The sequence below is a fragment of the Etheostoma spectabile genome, chromosome 5 (genome assembly GCF_008692095.1).
Source record: "Etheostoma spectabile isolate EspeVRDwgs_2016 chromosome 5, UIUC_Espe_1.0, whole genome shotgun sequence".
Taxonomy (NCBI): domain Eukaryota; kingdom Metazoa; phylum Chordata; class Actinopteri; order Perciformes; family Percidae; genus Etheostoma; species Etheostoma spectabile.
In genome coordinates, this window is record NC_045737.1 from 8,957,687 (window position 1) to 8,974,116 (window position 16,430).

Below are 16,430 nucleotides of genomic sequence, written 5' to 3' on the forward strand. Positions count from 1 at the left end.
GACTTAATTATCTATTAAACTGATGAACATCAAATGTGTAATCCATGGCTCAATTCAAACGGGTTTAAAAAAATAATTTGTTTATCCCCATTTATTCCTGTTCATATTTTTTTGAAAGATATGTCCCATGGACCAGAAATAGAAGGGCGTGACTTCTGCTCTCTATAGGTTTGCATGGTTTAACTTTAAAAAAAACACCATATTTTTGTTGCTGCACATTGCTGCAGCTCCTCTTTTCACCCTGTGTGTTGAGCTCTCTGTTTTATCTACAGAGTGAGGCATCATACTTCTGTGATCTTTGTTGGGAGTCACACATGCGCAGGACTAGAAGCTAGTGCTACAAGCAAATAACCACCTCATTGTCAATGGCAAAACACTGCTACAACACACACCAGTTCACTCTAATCTACAAAATAAATTGTATAGAATTACTTAAATGTCCCTTGTTTCTTGGGTATTCCTGCTTTTTACTGACCAGTGGTTAGCATACACCAAATGTTTTGGCAGATGACGTAGACGACCCTGCAGATTCTGACCAGCTTACCCGGAGGCTGAATGCAGGATACATTCCAAAACCCACATCTCACTCAAAACAGCATAGATTTTTGTTTTTTTCCAGGTGTGTATGCGTGTTGAAGAACCATAGACACAAAATAACATCCCAAATCCCAGAAAAAGTGATTTTGTTTCATAATATGGACACTTTTTTCGACCAGCTCAACAGGAGACTGAATGCAGGATACATTCCAAAACCCACATCTCACTCAAAACAACTTGGATGTTTTTTTCAAGTTTGTATGCGAGTGGAAGCACCAGAGACACAAATTAACATCCCAAATCCCAGAAAAAGTGATTCATTTCATAATATGGGCACTTTCTGAAGGTTAGAGTTTAAATACCTTGCTAGAAAGTCTGTAGGCTGAAATATAACACTGTCAAAAGTAGAAGTTAAAATGTATTAACTGAAAAGGCTAAAGAAAACATAAAGATAGAAAAAGAATTCAAGCATGAATACATAAGAGCATGATGTCTTGACATTTTGACCGCACTAGTTAACTAGTAAAGTTCAAAGCGGTCCAACTAGTGAACTATTAAGTTGTTTGGTTTTTACAGGTTAACTAATGGAGGAACCTGACTTTTGATATCAAGGATATGGAGTTAATACTCAAACGGCTTGCCATATACAACTCTACAGTCTCCAATATAGCTATCTTACGCAAACCAAACCCAGTATTTGTGCCACCAGCACCTGAGGGAGTTCTTTGTTTCTCAAAAAGTACATGGTACATGTACATGGTACATGCAAAACTAGCTCTGCTTGTTACATCTTCCCAATCATTAAAGCTGTGGTAAAATGATTGGAGACAAAACATTCTGTGCCATAAAATAGAGTGCAGACAGATATATTGCCTAAGTTAACAAAGGAAAGGTACAGCCCTACCCACACCATTCTTTGAATTTCTTCTCTGATGAAGCTTGCGTAGTCTGTTCACGGCCAATAAACAATATTTCTGGATGCAACATGCAGCACATTAATTTACAGTTAATTTCTAAGGATACCATTTATGTGTATTGTGTGACTGTGCCTTATCAACAAGAAAAAGATTTATTAAGTAAGTTATATAATATAACTAAATGATATATTACAAGTGTTTTTCAGACAAGAAGAATAGCTCATCATCCCAACGGATGATACATTTCAAAGATTATTTGTAAATATTTCATATGTAACTAGTACTATAGTAACTAGGAAGTACTTTCAGACAAAAGTGAATAAATCAACATGGACTACATTATAAAAGATAATATATTATATATATAGAAAAATAGTTTATTTTAAAATATATACTTTAATATTTAAACAAAGTTTTACAGAGAAAATAAGTGTGACGCGTCATCAAATCATCAAATGATTCTCTCTCTATCCATCTCACTCAATCTTAATCACCAAAAGTGACCTCAGTTAGATCAATGTGTCCAATTTGGTCATCTCCTGTACCTTGCTGTTTGACCCAACGGTCTTCGACATGTGTCTCGTCATTTTCATCCTCTGATGCCTCACTTTCTGCCCTCCCTTTTTCCAATATTTCATGCTCTAGCCTCAGTTGCTCTTTCTCGTTTAGTATAATTTTTTCTTTGATGTCTTTTTGCTGCTCCTCTCTCTCTTTCTCAGCCTTCTTAGCCCTCTCCATTTTCTCTTGCTTCTTCAACTTCCAGAAGAAGCCCAGGTTTTTCTCGGGGTAGGTGACTTTGGCCAGCGGCAGCTTGAAGATCTTGTTGGTCCCCGTTGTCAAAAGGAGGAAAGTGAGGGCAGAGAGACAGAAAGGCCAAGTGCAGGCGGGCAGACCAAACTGTAGATGAGAAATGCATCACGTTGCTGTTAGTAACTATTATGGGCTGATATATTTTAGGCGTGGGAGAAAATGTGTACTTACAGTGGACATGATATTGGCAATGGCTGAGCTGAGGTATGCGCAGAAAAAAGCTGCAAAGAAGAAGATGAGAGGTGCCGTGAGATGCCATACATGTGCTGTGATTAGTAATTAAACATTACAAATATTTGGTCACATGCCATCCTTTTTGTAGATGTTTTTCTTCTTCTTTTAGGTTTATACTAACCACATGTGATGGCGAGCAGGTGCACCTGCCAGGTCAGGGCGTAAAACATTCCTCCAATGGCAATGCATGCCAACACACAGTTGTATCCCCAGAGACCAAAGTAAATGTCTCCAAAAGGCGCTGCCAGTGCCAAGCCTGCAAATCATTCAATCACAGCCATCAAGGAAGTGCCAAGTTCAGTATACATTTGGATTCTCTTTACAAATAGTAACCACCCTGGTTATTTTGCAGCTCTAATGGATTTTGGGGGCCATTTTGGAGTTGGAACACATAAATTGTGGCCTGAATTTGATCTGTAAGAATGTAAGAAAAATACGTTGTGATGTTTATTAAAGGAGAATTCTGGTCGATTTCAACATGTAGCTCTGTTGTTTGGAAATTTGGAGTGCTGTCAGTGGAGACAAAAATGAAAACAATCGGTGCTGCCTACACCATGTCATCCTCCTGCTAGAGTTAGCACCCAACAGGCTTAAACAGGACAATTTTTTAAATTAGTTTTAAGCCTTTAAACATGTTACAAATGTCATTACAAGTGCCTACCCATGTGCAGTGATTCCTTCCGAGTGAACACAGCAAATCTGACTGCAGTAGATGTGAAATAAAGGCATAAAAGTTGTGTCAATCCATACCTCTGTTCCATACCTTTCTTGTTTTCCGATGAAGTCCACACTAGTCAATTGTCAAACTCATACCACCCAATATTCCAAAATGTATTTTTTTCCACAATAAACAATTTGCCGTTGTTATATCCAGTAATGCCTATGTAGAAACAGCCTGTAACCTGCTCTCTTGGCTCCACTGTACTATTACATAACAACAGCAAACTGTTTTCTTGAGTAAAAAATACATTTTGTAATATTGGATTGTATGAGTTCGACAATTGACTAGTGTGGACTTCACTGGAAAACAGGAAATAAACAGAGGTATGAATTAACACAACTTTTATGCCTTTCTGTAACATCTACTGCAGTTAGATTTGCTGTGTTCACTTGGAAGGAATGCACGTGACACGACATTGTGAACATGTTTAGAGGCTAAAAACACATTTTAAAACTTGCCCTGTTCTAGCCTGTTGGTGCTAAGTCTAGCAGGAGGGTAACACGGTGTTGGCAGCACCGAGTGGTTTAATTTTTCTCTCTACTGACAGCACTCCAAATTTCGAAACAACAGAGCAACGTGTTGAAATCGACCGGAATTCTCCTTTAAAGTAAGACAGAATTACTTTTACATTCGGCCACCTGCCAAGGTATTATCTTGTCCTCTCACCTGAAACCATCCCCACAGCAGATCCCAGGACAGCATGAGCGCAAGTGATAGGGGAGGAGATGAAGAGTGAGATGATGAAGATTCCTCCCGTCCAAGGTTTGTCACAGCCGTAGACCTGGCCAATTCCCACAGGCACTGACGTGAACAGCTAAAGATATACAGATAATGGTTTCGTAACTGTAGACTAGAAACAAAGCATGATTTAAAACCTGCAGGTTTTCTAACTATGTGCTGACCTGTCAGCTTTCATGTGCCTACTGTTCACATGGGTACACACCTACAGTATGTATTCAGGATTGTCATTTCAACATTTATCAAATACTTTGCAAGGAACATAACAATAATAATATGTATCAGCTGATGAAGCTGGGATGTCTGTGATGTCTAAATTACCAGGTCACTGACCTTGGCTACGTTGATTTCAGCCCAGGTGATGTTGGCCATCTCTGAGCGAGGCTTGAAGAGGACTTGGGGGAAGTGGTTGTTGTAGTGTCCGGTGGCAACCATGTGGAGACACACCAGGATGTTAAAGGGCAGGGTGAACACTGGCAGATCCCAGCGACTGTTAATAGATGCCAGAGCACTGGACACAATCGGGCTGAATACAAGGATACAACATCACCAGTATTAAATTAATTATTTAAGTATGCATTCAAATGTGTGCTTATATCACAAACACCTTCATTGTTGTGTCTGCACATTTCGAGCATGACTGTAATACTGTCTACATGTTTTATCCACTCAATCAACATGATTAAATATATTTTTTTATTATTGCTGACTGGATCAGCAATGATTGACTGAGATCAGTCTAATGAAACCTGAATCTAGAATGGGAATGGTTTATATGGTTATTATGATACAGTAAAGTGATTGGTTTTGACATTTGTATGTAAAGTTTTGGTTAGTTTATGTGTTTTCATACATCAACCTCTCATTTTTTAAGATATGAATCAATCTACTGCATTGTTTTACCATTAGTCAATCAAGTTTCTTACCACATCATGGACATGAAGATGTTGGGTAGCAGGAGCCACCAGTACCAGTCTCCTTTATTGGAGAATACAGCCATCAGCAGACCCACAAGGATGCCATTGTAACCATAGAGTCCTGCAGCTATTGCACCCCTGAAAAAAGTTATTTTAATTAATTAATTCATGTTTTCCTGCTGTACACCACAGTGTAAAATCATTTTACATTTCACCATCTACTACCAAGAAGAAAGAGGAAATTATCACCCAATAGTGTACATATATTTTTTGCATCATGTTTCCAATTAGCACATACAGTAACATCTATTTATTATCGGTACTTTGAGTTTGTTCAAACCTGTTCTGTTGTAGAATAAGGGCAGAAATGGTGGCAAAGAGTGTGCCCACAAAACCGTTGAGAGCCCACCAGTAGTTCTGCAGGATGAGACCAGCAAAAATGATGAGGCCACTTAGAGGGTTGTTAACGAACATCACCTGAGCAGCTCCACGCAAAACCCAGTCCAGCAACTGCAGCAAAAAAAACTGTTCTGGAGGACAAAAAGATATAACTGAGAGAGAGAGAGAGAGGAGAGAGAGAGAGAGAGAGCACTGGCATTTGACCAGAGCTGCTTGATAGGCTTCCCATGGTGAATGTTGTGCAAGTCTAAGTTTTCTCAGCTCAAAGTCTTGGACTCTGAGATATATAACGACAGCGGATAGATCTGTGTCACAACATGATTCTCCGATGTCAAAGAAGCCATATCTTACAGACAACCGGTTATTGTACTGAAAGAAAGTAAAATGTACTGTATTTTCACAGTGAACACATTGTTGGTCTGGTGAACTCTCTATAGCCTGGCTTTTATTTAGAGTGAGTTACACATACTTGTTTGTAGATACTGTATGTTACACATGATATTCTTGCCTGTTACTTGCCTGCTATTGCAATTCCTTCTTGTGTAACTCCCTGAAAACCAGTTATGTAACTAAATTTAAGATGAAAAAAACTGATAATGTGACAGCGACATTGTGCTGCCCACTTGCACTGCAAAACATACTCAAATCTGTCTAACTGTATATGACAATGAGTAGTGTAGAGATTTAATATATATTGCCTAAGGGTACAGTTGTTCTCAGCAGCCAGTTTTTAGCATTTTTTGTCATAATAATGTCATTTTCAGTATACTATATGTACAGTTTACATGCTGTACTGTTTTTGTTTGGGCCAGAAGAAAAAGTAGTGTTGTCTTACTTTCCATCCATTTTCCAAACACCTTCATGTCTCCAGAGAAGTAGGAGATTCCCTTGAAGAAGCGGGCCCTGGCCCTCTGCAGATTTGTGGGCCCTGGCGGCACAGGGTCCTTCTCCTTCCTGTTCTCCTGTGAGTTGTCATGCTCAGATGGCGGGTCAGTGTGTGCCATCAGGGACTGAAGCTCCTGCAGCCACCATTATGGTTAGAAATGATCTACAGAATTGTATTCTTTGACTGTTTAAGCAGGTAAAAATATACACAGCATTGAAACTACACTCGACGTCTAAACTGTGAACACTGACTTACAGTGGAGGTGGTGGCAGGAGAGCACGAGGCAGCAGAAGTAGAAGAGTTTAGATTATATATAATATTTTTCTGAATACCCTGAGAAGAGAGAAAGAGGCGTCACTCAACAGGACATTAAAGGACTTGCTTATTATGAGGAAAGAAAAATACATATTTGTGTAATTGTCCCTTCTAGATTATGAATTTGTCACTTTATTTACTGCATAGTACACAGTACTTATGGTACTATATATAGTTAATGGTTAAAATTAATTGAATTTTTATTAATCATCCATCAAAATCAATGCTCTCAGGTGAAGGACGGAAGTTATAGGTACCTAACATATTCTTATACCTAAATACATAAATTCAAATTAAATTAAATTAATTTTTTTTAATATATTAGTTATTTCAATTACACAGGCTCACATTCATTGTATTTTAGTCACATTTTACTGTCCTGCTGGACTTTGGAAGCTTAGACAAACGCAAGTGCTCCTACCTTTGTGCAGTGTGATCCAGGCATGTGTCCCAGAATGAAAGCAGCCTAAATAGGTTGCCAGTTTATCTCAAGCTGTCACGGCTGCTACGGAACGTTCTGAAGAAGGCTTTTATAGCAACAGTCCACAGAAAAAACTCCACCTCCTCTGTTCCTTTTCTCAATCTCCACTGGATGGACTCACACTCTGCAGAGTATTTTTGCCACACCCAGGTCTCTCCACCCAAAAACAATAATGTGAAATGCATCAGAGCATCTGTAACAAACTCAGAAAGTGATCTGCACCTTATTCCTCCCCAACACCAACATGACCAAGAGGTCCCATTCTCCAAGTATCAGTGTTACTGCCAGACACTGGTGAGTGCCTACTGACATCAGAGCTTCAAGGAATATCAGGAAAAAAAGTTGAACTACACTAATTTTACACATTGAAGTCTGTTCTCCGGATTACTACAGCTACACAAAAAAAGTAATGTAGTATATTGAATGATTTTAGCCGCAAAATAAAGCTAAGTAAAAACGTTTTTATGTGAGTATACAGCTCAAGTTCATGAATCCTGAACCTCCAGAAGTTCAGGTGCACCAGGCCTTTAACAAAATGAGACATCCACGCGCAGAGCCATAATTTTAAAGCAATGTCAATTAAATGAGGCCTATCTTAAAGTGACGGGCGCAAAAACTGAGCGTTTCAGAAAAAAAAAATGAATACAGGCATATCCAGGAAGACTGTATGAGAAAAACATTAAATAAAAATAATGTGCTTTGAAAATCAAAGCATTTAAACATGTTCTAGTAGAAATACAAAATGCGAGAATTAACCTAAAACTTAGCAGAATATGGGACCTTTAATAATACTGATCCATAGTGTGTACGCAGCATTTTACTGGTCTAAACTGGTTTTTACTACTCTATATAGTTTGGTGGTTTATTCCAGTGGTTCCTTGATCCCTTCCAAAGACTCAGAAGATAAATCTGATGTTTGCTTTTTTGTGAAACAAAAGAACATTTTACCTATTTGGGCCTCCAAAAGTTAAAGTTGAAATAAAGAAATGGGAAATTACTCTTTGGTGGAACTGCTACAATTTTTAGGCCTCCGTAATGAAAAAAAAAAAAGGTTGTTTATTCTGTTGCACTAAACTATCATTATCACATGCCATCAAAGTCACGTTATCATAAACAGCAGACACACATGCGCTAAAACTTACTTACCACACAAACACACACACACACACACACACACACACGTACATACACACTCTTACAGACAGATAATGTGAGCGCAGAGGGGTAAGTTTGTTGATTTAGTATTTATTTAGTCGTTAAACACCATAAGACAGAGTATATTTACAGAACTGATAGCAACATTGGTTGCTACCGCAGACATCTAGTCATCGCTGAAGAAGGACCAGGACCAGCCTGAAATAGATTTCTAACAATTTTTTGAGACTCATTAAAAGAGAAAATGTTTGTTTGTGCAACTAGTTTGACTAATCAAATACTGTGGTTCCACATGTTGGTCCACTTGGATAAACATAGATGGACATGAACATTTTTTAACAGATCACCTTTCCAACAGACAAACATGTAGATGAAAAGTAGATGTTGTATTTTTTGTTGTTGTGCTACTTGTGTTACCTCACGTAAATATAGCTCAGTTTTAATGCTCTTTAAACAGTAAGCTTTTTCACTATGCACAAAGTGTGTGATAAACACAACAAACAAATCTTAAAAATTGGATGGTGACTAAAGAAAGAGACATTTTGGTTTTAAAATAAAAACATTTAGTCTTAAAAATGATTCCGTGAAGTGTTTGTGGTATCTATGGCAGACTACTCATCACGTTCTCCACTAGCAGAGAGTTAACCTGTTAGTCCGGTTACCTGAGGCAGCCCTTGAATGGACCACCTACATGTTTTTCTGATTAATTGCACCTGTCATCCTGGACATGCAATAGTTGTGCAAACGGCAAAAATGTGAGGCGTCACATGTTATTGCTTTGACACTATGAAGTGGTATGTGTAATAACACAGACAAATTAGTTTGGTTGTGTTAACATGTACATGCACGTGTTAACATTTTCATCCAATGACAACAAAAAAAACAGATACATTAAGCCTTAACACAGGTTGATTTTCTCCTTAAGACATCACTTGCAGTTTTTTAGAATCGCTATGACAGATTTTTCAATAGATTTAACAAGTTTCCTAAACTCTTAACGCACCAACACACCTAAAACACACAATTGGCAAAACAGTTAATTTCATGCTCAAATTCACACATTGTAAACTAAACTCCAAAACTAATTTTCAAAGTACAATAATACACTAACACTACACACTATGTCTAAAAAAACACTGCAAACATGTTTCAAAATCAAATAATTATTCAAAACACCAAAACATGTTCTCTTCCAACAGGAACATTTAGTCAATCATAACACAATGACACAAAAAACACTATCATCAGCTGAAATTACACAAACTGCATTATTTTAGATGTGTCAGGTATGCCCTTATACAATAGACAGTATATTGTATTGATTATAGATTGTGTTTTGCACATGCATTTAGTTTCTTTTGCTGCAGAATTCAATGCCAAAAATAAATGACCATCTCAGAGTAGCTTTATAGAATGTACAGTTTATAAAAAAAAGACAGAGACAGAATTGCTGCAGTAAAGACTGTATTTGCAAAGGACATTACTGCAAGATATACACACAGAAAAAACACCGGAATAATGATAATAATAAAAAGTAATCTTCTAATCTGCTCAGTCTTCTGCATTTGGCCACATGTTCTCATCCACATCACACCTGATCTTCTCTGGTGAGGCATTGTGGGAAGAATCTTTTTGCATGCCTTATCCACCCCTGGCAGTGTTCAGCTGTGATGTCTTGGCATGAAGCATCCATTGCATCCAGGAGGGACATTTGGTCATGTGGACGATGGTCAAAAACCTTCCATCTCCAGGCTGAGGAAAAACTCCTCAATGGGGTTGAGGAAAGAAGAGTAAGGGGCAAGGAAGTGGGACATCATCCTTGGATGGGCGTCAAACCAGGCTGTGATTGTAGGGGAATGGTGGAATGCCACATTGTCCCATATGATCACATTTATTGGCAAGTGGTCTCCCACCTGCCCCCTTTCTACCTCTGGCACCAGTCTTTCATGCAGGTCTTCTAAAAACAGAAGAAGGCGGTCGGTGTTGTAGGGGCCAATCTCACATTTATGCAGGCGTGCACCATTGTTGGAGATTGCACATGGTGATGTTTCAACAATTGCATAACTTCAATAAACTGTTTCTCATTAGCTATGGAATGAAATATAGGGAACGTATTTGTGTTTCAATTCACAATGTGAATAGTTGTTCACTTTGACTTTAGCCTGTAAGGTTAGGTGTAGAACATGGTTACAGGAGGGTCAATAGCATTGATAAGAGTCAATGCAGGGACCAAGTGGAGTTCGGCCATCAGGGCTCCAACACCAGAACTATGTGGGCTGGACTAAGAACCATCACAGACTTCAAAAGACAAACCAACATTGCTGAGGTAATGTCTGCATCGCTCCCAGATGAACTTCACTTCCTCTAAGCACGCTTTGAGCACAACTTGGCTGAAGTAGAACAAAAGGCCCTGGACCCCTGCCCACTAATAAAATCCAGCACAGATGTGTTCAGATCCTTCGAAAGGTCTAATCCAGGCACCTGGACCTAATGGCATCCATGGCCACGCGCTCAAGGTGTGTGCAGATCAACTGGCAGATCTCTAGACATTTTCAACCTCTCTCAGTTCTAGTTTGCTAGTCCCCTAATGTTTTAAGAAGACCTCCATTGCCCCTGTTCCCAAAAAGGCTAAATCTCTTTTCCTAAATGACTACCGCCCAGCAGCGCTCACACAACAGTGCAGGGAGAAGGCCAACAGGATCATCAAGGACCCCAATCGCCCCGCCCACAAACTGTTCTGCAGCATCCGGTCCTGCAGCACCAGGCTCAGGTGAAACTCATCCTACAGGCCGCAGGACTTTTGAATTCTTGAGCTCATTAATATTGTCACTTTACTTTTATAGAATTGTATTTACTGTTTTAGACCTTTTACAACTGTACAAACATATTTCTCATTATGCATGTATTTACTACATCCCTGTTTGCATTACAGTTTATTCATTTTACAATTACTGTCTACGATTAACACATTTTATTGATGTTATTATTATAATATTTATTTATTATTATTATTATTATAATTGATCATTATCATAATTGATTTTACCTTCTGCACCATTTAATATTTTAGATTTCCTTTATTTACTTGCATGATTTTCTTTTTATACCTATCTATTGAGCATTGTTGGAGGAAGCCTAACATCTAAGATTTTTTTGCCAAAGAGTGCTTCTTTGGAATTGTTGCGCATATGACATTAAATGACTTGAAACTTCAACTTGGATTGTATTCATTGATTTACAAGCTTATCAAGTTTCTGGGACAGAGTGGTTTGGTTCAAGTAGCTTTACATGGGAGATGTACACAGAAATGTTGGAAAATCAGAGCATTGCTCTGTTGCAGTTTTTTACAATTGCTATGACAGATTTTTCCATACTTTTAACAATTTTCCAAAACTCTTAAAATAGTTAGCACTACATCCGCATGTGTGAGCTATTCTATTAACACATTTCTTGTTGCTTTAACACATAATGCTTACAATTAACACAAACTCCTATTACACACAAGCTCAAACAAGACCAAAAAAATAGACTTTTACTGCCAAAATTACCAATGCTTTAACACTGTATGTCAGAACAGATAACACCATGTTCTAAACCTGACCTTACAGGCTAAAGTCAAAGTGGACAACTATTCATATTGTGAATTGAAAAACAAATATATTCCCTGTATTTTTATTCCATTGCTAATGAGAAACAGCTCATTGAAGTTATGCAATTGGTGAAATCACAGCTGATTCCCATCTAGGAAGCACACTGTGTTGAGGGGCTTTCAATTACATGATCATATGTTCTAAAAGAGGACTCTTTGGGCTGGTCCTGGCTGGAAAAGGAACAATTCAAAGCAACACAAAGAAAGAAGGAAAGAAATGCCTGCACGAGGGTGAGGAAGATGAGTACCAGGACAAGGAAGAGGAGTTAGACAGCATGGTGGCGCTCAAAGAAGGACAGAGCTAGGGTAACTGATCAAAAAAGAGCTACTATCATTGACCATGTCATGAACCACAGGCTAGCATACAGAAAGGCTGGTGAACGAGGAAAGTCAAATATTAGCCGGGACACAGTGGCATCTACTGTCCGTATTTTCAGAGAAACCAACAGGTAGGATATTGCTTCTCCTATAGTAAAGTGTAAATACTGTAAAATTACCATTTACAGTATTAGAGTGACTTTATGCCTGGACATTCAGTCCAGAGTTGTAGAGGACAACCTTGTCTTTGGGAACATTGCAGCAATCAGCATAACATCCATTTCTCGGACTTTAGCTAAACACAGAGTCTGAATGAAACAACTATATGAAGTTGCTTTTGAAAGGAACAGTGAACGCATCAAAGAACTCCGTCACCAATACGTGCAGGTAAGGTTATGCAATACAGTCATTACTGTAAACTACTCTATAAACCTGGAGTACATTAGGACATACAGTAGATATACAGTACAGCACAGCAGTTACATACACTGCGTCAAGTTACTTTCAAAGAGTCATGGAGTTGGAGGCCAATCAAGTCCCACATGAAATTATCTATGTTGACGAGGATGGCTTCTACTTGGCGAAAAGGCGTCGCCGTGGGAGAAACGTAATTGGAAAAAGGGCCACAGTTACCGTGCTTGGCCAGAGGGGAGGTAACATCACCATGTGCACCGCAATCTCCAACAATGGTGCGCTCCTGCATAAATGTGAGATTGGCCCTTAGAACACCGACCGCCTTCTTCTGTTTTTAGAAGACCTGCACGAAAGACTGGTGCCAGAGGTAGAAAGGGGGCAGGTGGGAGACCACTTGCCAATATATGTGATCACATGGGACAATGTGGCATTCCACCATTCCCGTACAATCCCAGCCTGGTTTGATGCCCATCCAAGGAAGATTCTTCCCACGATGCCCTGCCAGAGAAGATATCAAGTGTGATGTGGATGAGAACATGGGGCCAAATGCAGAAGACCGAGCAGATTATAAGATTACTTTTTTTTAAATTATTATTCCGGTGTTCTTTCTGTTTGTACATCTTGCAGTAATGTCCTTCTGCAAATGAAGTCTTTACTGCAGCAATTCTGTCTGTCTTTTTTTTTCATAAACTGTACATTCTATAAAGCTCCTCTGAGATGGTCATTCATTTTTTGTATTGAATTTTTTCAACAAAAGAAATAAAATGCATGTGCAAAACACAATCTCTGATCAATGCAATTTACTGTCTATTGTATAAGGGCATACCTGACACATCTAAAATAATGAAGTTTTTGTAATGTCAGCTGATGATAGTGTTTTTTTGTCATTGTGTTATGATTGACTGAATCTTCTTGTTGGAAGAGAACGTGTGTTAGTGTTTGGAATAATTATTTAATTTTGAAACATGTTTGCAGTGTTTTTTTAGACATAGTGTATAGTGTTTGTGTATTATTGTATTTTGAAAGTTAGTTTTGGAGTTTAGTTTACAATGTGTGATTTTGAGCATGAAATTAACTGTTTTGCCAATTTTGTGTTTTGGGTGTGTTGGTGTGTTAAGAGTTTAGGAAACTTGTTAAATGTATTGAAAAATCAGCCACTTGAGCATCAGTGGTCACATGAAGAGTAGGTTGACAGTGACATCTAGTGGAAAAATAAGAAATTACACAACAACTGTGTCTATTTCCCTCCTTTCATTCATGATTACTTGACCTTTAGACCTCATACTGGATCAAATAACAAAAAAGGTAAAAAAGTACTGGGCTACAAAGTGTGTGTGTGTGTTTGTGTGTGTGTGTGTGTGTTTGTGTGTGTGTGTGTGTGTGTGGTGTTGTGTGGTGGTGTGTGTGTGTGTGTGTGTGTGTGTGTGTGTGTGTGTGTGGGTGGTGGGTGGTGAGGGGGCTCTCTCCAGCCTGTGCCAGAGTCCATGGAACCTGATACTTGATGACTCCCCATCACAAGAATGTGAGTTTCCTTCTCTCAGAGTATCTGGCCCAATGCCCGGCCACATCTCCATCTCCATCTGTGTGTGTGTGGTGTGTGTGTGTGTTGTGTGTGTGTGTGTGTGGTGTGTGTGTGTGTGTGTGGTGGTGTGTGTGTGTGCGTGTGTGGTGTGGTGTGTGTGCATGTGTGGGGATCTGTGTGCAAGTGTGTTACTTGTTACTATTTGCCCCTTTTTTCAAAATGAGCGGCCTCTTTTAGCACAGTGAGACATTCTTTGTGTGATGGTTGTCTGATTTGTTTTCTCAGTATTCTGCTAACATGCTGTCACTTTCATTTGACTTAGACTTAGACTTAGCTTTATCAATCCCTTTGGGATGACTCCCGCAAGGAAATTAAAGTTACCAGCATCCATTGCAGCATGAAGGAGAAAAAAGAAGAATGCAATACAAAAACACAATGGTATGATATAATAATAATTTGCAACAGTCTGTCTGAAAAAAGGGGTGCTTCCAGGCTTTGAGATACATGGGTCTGAATACACGATAATTTTATGAGGATTCACAAAACCTGGGAATAAGTGTTATTTACAAGTGTTTTCATTGTCACAGGAAACAACCTGGACAGAGGGCTAACATGTAGACAGTCACATCCACACCACAATGTTTCTGCTGACCTTGAGTGGTTTTAACTCCTCACCTTGCTTCAGTGATGTAGAGGTTTATACATCACTTTATTTGCGTCGTTTCACAAATATGATGTGATACAAACAATATTTGAACAATTTGGCATCGTACTTAGAAGAAGTCAAAGTGTAATGCAGGGTGTTTTAGTACACTGTGATATCGTTGTCAGGTGTGGTTTACAGGCGCACCAGACTTGAAGCTTTTGACCACAGTGAGCAGTGAAGCACTGCCTTTCGTCCTGGTAAGTTACTCTCAGCCTTTATGTCCTGGGAACAAACTGAGGAAACCCGTACAGACGCTGGTTAACACCACAATACTGCAGGGACACTGCTGGCCACTGGTTACGTTTCCTGGTCATTAAATCAAGATTAAAAGGCTTGTGTGAAAGGAAAATGCTTTAGCTGAAGAAAACTTGTAAGGCATGATTTTATATTTTGCTCTAATATTCAAAATAAAGTATGTGATATTGTATTAATTCTATTCTGAAATAAAATTCATTAAGAATTGGTCTGTTTAAAAACATAATAATTAGATAACACAAGGCCATTGCCGTCTCTTAAATGAAACTTGAAAATGATTGGGGATGGGGGGAAAAACATGGTGACATCTCCAAAGAAATACCTGTGTGTGTGTGTGTGTGTGTGTGTGTGTGTGTGTGTATGTGTGTGTGTGTGTGTGCGCACATGCCCATGACAACCATTTCTTAGCACTTTCTGCATTCTCTGCATTTTTGCACTTTGTACAAGTCAACATGGCCAAAAATAGTCAAATATTTGAGCTACTCTCACTCCTCAGGAGCTTCAATATAAAATCTGTCATGTAACAAATGTATTAAAACACACTGGAATTTGAGTGAGGATAGCTGTACAATGCACTTTGTTACACCTTACCTGTTGTCTTTGAAATTTAACAATTTTAAAGTTTACTGTTATGCTGTCCAAACTACAAACTCTAATCACCTAAACAAAAACATTATTCGTTCTTCATATATTTCAACACAGTGTGATGTCATCCAGATGTAATATCGGCACCAGCTAGTGACTCAAAATCTATAGAACTGCTTTATATGTGATATTTAAATTACAGAGAAAAGTATCAAACATTTAGTCCTCAAATTGCTCAAAGTACCAACAGACTTTCAATAATCCCACGTACATATATAAATAAACTGCATGTCACAGTATATCCTGTTCTACTCCTAAACTACAGAACATTGGTACATCTGACACATCTATATTCTTGTGTCTTCTTTTTAATCAGGCTCAAACAATATCATATGGATTCCTGGTCATACAGCTTACATGTACAGTATTTCATTTTCTCTCAATCAAACCAATAACAAAAGTTGCAGTTTGGTGACGTTGTGAAGTTTGGGATCAAGGGAGTTGTTGTCTTCACCACCCTTGTTGTCATTGCATCCAGCTTCTCCTGGTTAGGACTCCTTTAGTGTTCAGCCAAATTCATCCGCAGAGGTTTCCTCCTCTCCAAAACGAACAGACCAGCAGGTTATTTAAACTAGGAAAAACACTAAAGCAGGTTCATGTTAAAGATCAGTGTTCCCTTGGCAGGCTGAGCTGCCACTAACGTTTACTTTTGTTTTTCTGACAACGTGCACAAAGGGGACATTACTCCATTGGCGGATGACCAAATAATAGATTGTTACCTTGAACAAAACTACAGATTTGTCTTCATTTGAACATTGTTGAAAACATTTTGAACATTGTAATTATACTCAACAAAATCTATAACATAGGT

The 16,430-nt window shown here is 38.6% G+C and overlaps 1 protein-coding gene across 2 annotated transcripts; it reads right to left on the reverse strand.

The window, feature by feature from the left end:
• Positions 1 to 1,817: 1,817 nt before the first annotated feature.
• Positions 1,818 to 7,077, reverse strand: slc14a2 (solute carrier family 14 member 2). Of its 2 annotated transcripts, XM_032515709.1 has the most exons (10): positions 6,896 to 7,077; positions 6,415 to 6,492; positions 6,109 to 6,292; positions 5,215 to 5,404; positions 4,884 to 5,012; positions 4,291 to 4,483; positions 3,886 to 4,033; positions 2,620 to 2,754; positions 2,436 to 2,485; positions 1,818 to 2,351 (listed from the first exon to the last, which is right to left on the reverse strand). In XM_032515709.1, exons 1-10 carry the CDS (start codon positions 6,917 to 6,919, stop codon positions 1,941 to 1,943), a joined length of 1,542 nt encoding a protein of 513 aa, XP_032371600.1. In that variant the 5' UTR covers positions 6,920 to 7,077; the 3' UTR covers positions 1,818 to 1,940. The 2 variants fall into 2 exon arrangements, with proteins under 2 accessions (XP_032371600.1, XP_032371601.1); XM_032515710.1 differs by lacking the exon at positions 6,896 to 7,077 and having other exon boundaries at positions 6,383 to 6,449.
• Positions 7,078 to 16,430: the final 9,353 nt, after the last annotated feature.